Consider the following 6810-nt stretch of genomic DNA (forward strand, 5'->3'; position numbering starts at 1 on the left):
CTCCTTCTCCACTCGAACCCTGAACCATTTGGGGGCTAATGATGAAGCTATGTACCTAGGGTAGGGTCATAGACCTGATCTAGACACCCTCCCCTAGGACATCACTGTAAAATCAGAAGCATTCAAGGGATAGCATCATCCACTCGACCAGAAGCATTCCACTCGGAAGATTCAATGTCACTGGACTGATGCAGAAGTCACTCGACGGACAGAAGATCTAAAGCCACTCTGTACAGCAACGGTCGGACATTTACTCTGTAGACTTAACGGTCATTTATGTCACTTTATTATTGGCGTTCCCAGAAACGCTCCATCTTTATGTACCTTAAACCCTGTGTAACTGAGGCGGGAGGGGCCTGGCGAACTCTATATAAGCCACCCCCTCCTCAGGGACAAGGGTTCGCACCCCCTGTAACTCCACACACATATAATCTAGTCGACCACTCCGGGCACCGACACGTAGGGCTATTAATTCCACCGTGAAGGGCCTGAACTCATAAATCTTGTGTGTACAACTTCGCCATAGCTGGGATCTTGCCTCCTCATACCTACCCCCATTCTACTGTCAGCCTTAGAACCACGACAAACGACGTAGAGCAGGTATCCTGGATTTTGCGAGGCGATCAGGCTTTTCTCTCTTCGCAGCATCGTCATGAAGTCACTTGAGATCGCCGTATATGGCCTCTACCGCTGCCTTAGGTAAGATCGGTTCACCGGGAATATGGTATTTCGCCGCACCCATGACAGATATACGGTCTTGAACCCGAGGCTGCGGAGGCTGCTAGATCATAGAAGCAGCTTTGTTGCCTTTCCTCGATCTCTTGCTATGCTTCTTTGGTATTGGAAGGTCGTCTAGAATAGCTCATCCTACGGCAATTCAGGCACCGACTCATCATGCTCAAACCCTGAGTACTCATACCGAGCCATCAATCCTCCGTCGTCATAGGCGCTAGTATTGAGATACTGTAGAGGGTCATCGTCATCCTCGTCGATGGCATCATGCATTGCTTCTTGGACGGAGGTGACGTCATCAGCGACTAATGGAGCCTCTTCCTCCCCCCGTCCGCTGTCACCCGACATGACATATGACGCTAATTGGGTAGGTGGGGTGTTGATGTTCATACCTTGCTGAGGCTGCATGGTCGTGGGTGTGCTCCCGGCCGCCTCCAGGCGAAGCAGACTCTTCAGCCACAACAGGACCCAACGCTTGCAATCGCCAAGCCGCCGCGGGGTCTCGTCGTCATCTCCCCCTAGTACCGGAGGAGCCAAATTCTCGTGGCCCAGTTTGGCACTGGCCACGGAAACTTTGAAGACGTCAGGGGGGATCGGCCGGCTGTGGAACAATTGTTCCTTCGGCTTCACTATCGTCGCCTTCCCCACGTCCACCTTCTGGCCGTTGATGGTGTACAGTATGGTGCATGGGGTTACGTCGGCCTGCAAAGACATGTCTGCGGTGTGAGACATCCGAAAGGCAACGGAAACGAGAGATTATACATATATTGAAGAGGGCCGGTGTGACAGGTACAGTGAGGGCGTCGAGCTCAGCCAAAGATGAAGCACCGCCGAACACGTCCGAGACGGAGGACGAGCTGCTATGAGCAGGTGCGGGAGCCGGTGCAGGAGCATGTGCGGGTGCCGGTGCAGGAGCAGGTGCGGGAGCAGGTGCTAGTGCAATACTAGTCGAGCTGCTCCCGAAGAAGTTGGAAAGGGGAAAGTCCGCTGCCTCTTTATTTGGATTTGCCTACTTCAATTGACGATAGACGGAATCAACACACTATACGAAGCTGCAATTTCCTCTTTTGCCGCAGCTACCGCTGCTTTGACTGTCTCGGTTGATTTTTTATCAACCGCAATCGCAACCTTCTTGTCGATGTTTTCTTCATTTAACCCCTGTCTTTCCTTTCTCTCCTCCGTGGTCTCACGGTAGTACTTCTTCCACGTGGCGCCATCTCCGACGCCGTGCACGCGTCCATATGACGGCCAAGTGTCCACCGGGAGTCCTTTCAATATGTTCAAGGCCCGATTGAATGGGTTGTCCCACTTGGGCCTCGCCAACGCCTCAGACGACGAGTTGCTTTGGGCCGCGATCCTGTGCTGCTCTTTCTGCAAAAGGAACAACGATCGTTTAGAAATATGACTAAACGTGTAGTCGAATTGATCAGAAGCTAAAATTAGGGGGTAAGTTAAAAATTACCAGCAGTCTCATGAACTCCATCGTGACCGCGTCCGTCTCGAAAACCTTCTTGACTGGGTCCCAATGCTACCGGGCCCTGATGACGTCACGCTCCTGCGGGACAGTGAACTCCGCCAAGGGGTCTGGGATGCCCAGACTTTCGCGTTCCGCGTCCTCCTTGGCCCATATGGACCTCTTCCCCGTGTAACCACGGCTTCCGAGGTGGTGGCACCCCATGTTCCTCTCTTGAAGCCCCTTCATGTACTCCAACTTTTCTTCGGCAGCTTCGGCAACGCAAGCCGCCTTGAATATTTCAAACTGCTCTTCCGTAATTGTCGGATTATCCTTTACAATCTCGGAGTAGGGTTCCTTTTTGTCGATGATCCTTGCTTTCACCCTTACTTTTCAGGCGGACAACACGCCGCTAAACTTGCCCAGGGCGTGTTTGTTTATCTTCTTCATTGTCGAGTCTTTATCTGGATCAGTATATTTGATTTCATCCCGGCCCGGGAACAAGAATACCTGGTGCAGCTTAGTTAGGAGGGACTCCTTCATATCTGGTATCTTCTTTAGTTTCTCATCGTTGATGGTGGCGGTTGCCCGTAGGATGCAACCTATTTGATTGGCGTAGTACGCACGCGCTTCCGCAGACTCTTTTGGCTCAAAATTGCCGTCGTCCACCTCCGTGACCACCAGTCTAGTAGTGATGAGCTGGTTTGGGCACCTTGCCTCTTTGGTTTCGGTTCTATACCGGCTTCGCCAGTCTCGGTGCCGGTCTCGGCACCGGTGTCAGTCTCAGCGCCGGTCTCGATGCCGGTCTCAGTCTCGGATGTGACAGGTGGGCCCTGCAACAACCGTTGCTCATCGAGAACGTTCAAATAGGCGTTTGCCGCCATGTATACGTTGCAATCACCAAAACCCTGTCCTTCATCGTTGCTAGCCATGTTTCCTACGATTAAATCTAGTCAATTAATTCTAGACCTAATAAAATGAATAAAAAAGGCCAATGTTTTGCAGGAATGTTGATTCATTCCCACAGGAGCAACCAGCAGGGACGCACCATCAGCCGCAGGTCGAGTGTAGGGGTGGCGCTAGGAGAGGTGGATCTCAGTTAGTGCCCATGCGACACCGGGCAGCCGTCGGTGAAGGCAGCAAGGGGCAAGGAGGACACGGCTGGCGGAGCCACCTTCAGGCCGGGGAAGGGCTGCCACGGGAGCTGCGGGAGTAAGCGACAATGGGAGCTGCGGGAGGAAGCGACAATGGGAGCTGCCCATGCAGGAGTGCCACCGGTGTGCCGCTGCCACGTAACCACCAGAGATAGGACGTGCGCCGCCGCGGGTGGCCGCCGCCAGCCGGAGCAAGGGATGGTGCGTCGTCAGCCGCGGGCAGCAGTGGCTCGCGCGTGCTGGATGGAGACCCCGCCACCGCCGCCACAACACCAGCTTCACCACAAATGTTTTACTAACATGCAAAGTTTCTTGATGGAAAAACGTCGACAGAAGTCTGAACAAGAAATGCCCTTTTTAGAACTTTTTTTTGACGAAGATGTCCACAAATGTTTTTTAACCAAGAAATTTTGCATGTTTGTAAAGCATTCAACAATTATTGTCTAAAAAAAAGTCCCCAAAATCTTATTTTAGTCGATGTTACTGTTCACCCTGGGCGCATATGCACCCAAGGGTAGAAACTCCATGTCTGAACGACTGAGCTTATATGGCAGTGATTCTTCTTCTCGCAACCGAACGTCTGCAGCAAACAGTAACAGATTTTTAGCTTAGGACAGCAACGTTGGATGTTCGTGCACAAAGATGGTGGCGTGCATGCGGTCGGATTCACCACGGAGCAATCTTTGCGCTCCAGATGTTGTAGCGTAGCGCGCAACTTGTTGGTGGCCTTGGAGAAGTGCTTTTTGGGCGGTGTGGATGGGTGCACGCGCGGGGATAAGGGAGGCACGCGCTTGGGTAGAAACGGCTGCCCGGTTGTTTTCCGCGCGCTTTGGCAATGCCCAGGGGGTGATCAACATTTGGTAGCTCATGCCATCCTCACAAATTCAGAAACACACGCAAATTTTCAGCATTTGCAATAACTTAGCGTTGCATTGCAACTGATCACGGGACAAGAATCTACTGTCACTGTAGACCTGGATATGCTTGGTTTGTTGGTTGGTGTACATATTTTGATATTTACCAGCTCTGTCTGCACGTCGTAATACCCGATCCACTGTGTCTCACCATACCAGGTACCACTAGTAGCATTATGATCGGAATAGGATAATGATAACAAGATAGAGACATTTGTTTCTTAGTACCAGTAGGTAGTAGAATATATATATACATCAGCTAGCAATATCTTACAGGGCAGTTGCAGAAAAGAAAAATAATAAAAGGCTAACGAAATAATAACTGGGAACGAACAAAAAGAAGGCAAAAACATCACGGTCGTCACCTGGCACGTCCATATATGAAGTCTACTACTACTAGGTAATTCATCCCTTGCGAGTTGCTCATCAGGATAAGCGTACGTGCGTGCGTGGTACCAGGCCAGCGAGCCGACCGGTAGCGACAACGCCTCTAGGCAGCTAGCGGCGCGCGCGCGCACGTACGTAGGCACGCTGCGTCATCACGCCGCCGGGCGTCGCGGCCTCGGCGTCACGGCCAGCGGGGCCGCCATCTCGCACGACAGCCTCAGGGTCTCCCCCAGGTGGACGCCGCGCGCCGGGTCGGGGGACGGCAGGAACTCCAGCTCGTGCAGCAGCGTCGCCAGCCAGAACGCCACCGTCGCCATCGCCAGGCTCTTCCCGGGGCAGCTCCTCCGCCCGGCCCCGAACGGCGCCAGGCGGAGGTCCGACCCCATGACGGAGAGCTCGGCGGCCGGCTGTCCGGCGACGAACCGCTCCGGGCGGAACTCGTCCGGCTCGGCCCACACGTCGGGGTCGTGGGTTATGGCCCACATGTTCACCATGGCTGTGGTGCCAGCGGGGATGAGGAATCCGTCAACGTGAATGTCCGAGGTGGCGAGGCGGGCCCAGGACAGCAGCGGACCGGGCGGGTGAACACGGAGTGTCTCCTTGATGACGGCGTGGAGGTAGGGGAGGGAGGCCGCATCGGACTCGGTCACGGCACGGTCGCGCCCCACCGCGCGGTCCAGCTCCTCGTGCACCCTCGCCTGCACGTCCGGGTGCAGCACCAGCCGGGCCAGCACCCACTCCATCAGCACCGCCACTGTGTCAGTCCCGCGGAACACCATCTCCTGCACACCAAAGATGAACGTATCAGAGGACTGGAACGAAACGAAACGTGCGTGGCTGTGTACGCTTTGGGAGTTAGTTTGGGTTCGGTTGCACACACCCAGAGCACCGCGGTCATGTCGGCGTCGGCGAGCCTGTCGCCGCCCTGGAGGGAGAGCAGGACGTCGGTGAAGTCCTTGACGGCGGCTGACGGAGCGGCGGAGCGGTGGTCGTCGATGATGCGCCCGACGAAGCTGTTCACGCGGGGGACGAGACGGGAGCACCGGGCGCGTGTGCCCTGCGGGTCGAAGCGGGCCAGCCAGGGGAGGTGGTCGGACCAGTTGAGCTGGCCCAGCAGGTCGTAGCCTTCGTCCACCAGGCGGCTCAGCTCGCGGACCTCATAGCTCTCCTTGCCGGTGCCCAGGTCGTAGCGGCGGCCGAACACGGACCACATCACGTTGTGCAGCGACGCGCGCCGTAGCACGCGCCGGACCTCGACCCCGGCGCCGGCGCTGACGAGGGCCGCCACCATCTGGTGCGCGATGACCGCGCGCTGGGGAGCGGACGCGGTGACCTGCCACGGGGAGAAGAGGTGCGTGGAGGCGACGCGGCGGAGCGCGCGCCAGTACGCGCCGTGGGGCGCGAAGCCGATGGCGCGGTGGAACAGGAGCCCGTACGCCGACTCCTTGATGGGGCGGTCGGCGAAGGCCGGGCTGTTGAGGATCTCCCTGGCCACGTCCGGGTGCGCGGCAACCACCATCCGTGTCTCGCCGAGGGAGAAGGCCATCAGCCTCTTGGCGCGGCCGCCAAGGCGCGAGGCCTCGGCGGCGAGCTTGCGGTGGGCGAGGCCAGTCATGAGCCACATGCTGCCGATCAGCGGCAGGCCCCTGGGCCCCGGGACGAGGGAGCCCTTGAGGCGGCGGGTGAGCCACCACCTGCCCCAGGCCGGGCCGCCGGGGAAGCACCAGTGCAGGAGGCAGGTGATGGCGAAGGCGGCGGCGCAGACCGCGAGGAGGCCGGCGAGGAGGCCGGGGTGGTCGCCGCCGCATTTGGCGGCCAGCGAAAGGTACAGCAGCCAGCTGGCGGCGGAGTCGTCGGGGGTCGCCATGGATTCTTCGCCTGCCTTGCTTTGGTTCGGGTGTTGTTGGGGCTTTTGGGGTGGTGCGTGCGTTGAAGTTGGGGAGTCATGGTCGGGGCGTGGCCCGGTTTTATAGCCGCAGGAAAGGCGGCAAGGGCGACGGACGGACGGACGGAGCTCCATCGCGGGAGGGGAATGCGAACCGTAATAACCAGGGCGATCGATTCAATTCGATTTGATTAATGGCGTTGATGATGATACGGCGCGCATCATCAGTGCTGAGGGAGAAGTAGTAACGGTGCAGCCGTTTCTGCCAAAATTGATGATCGCGGT

At 56.9% G+C, this 6810-nt stretch overlaps 1 protein-coding gene across 1 annotated transcript; it reads right to left on the minus strand.

Moving 5' to 3' along the window:
• Positions 1-4466: 4466 nt before the first annotated feature.
• LOC109782368 (cytochrome P450 78A9) lies at positions 4467-6586 on the minus strand. Its single transcript, XM_020340981.4, has 2 exons — positions 5521-6586; positions 4467-5422 (listed from the first exon to the last, which is right to left on the minus strand). Exons 1-2 carry the CDS (start codon positions 6505-6507, stop codon positions 4793-4795), a joined length of 1617 nt encoding a protein of 538 aa, XP_020196570.1. The 5' UTR covers positions 6508-6586; the 3' UTR covers positions 4467-4792.
• Positions 6587-6810: the final 224 nt, after the last annotated feature.

Source organism: Aegilops tauschii, chromosome 5 (assembly GCF_002575655.3).
Source record: "Aegilops tauschii subsp. strangulata cultivar AL8/78 chromosome 5, Aet v6.0, whole genome shotgun sequence".
In the NCBI taxonomy this organism is placed as follows: domain Eukaryota; kingdom Viridiplantae; phylum Streptophyta; class Magnoliopsida; order Poales; family Poaceae; genus Aegilops; species Aegilops tauschii.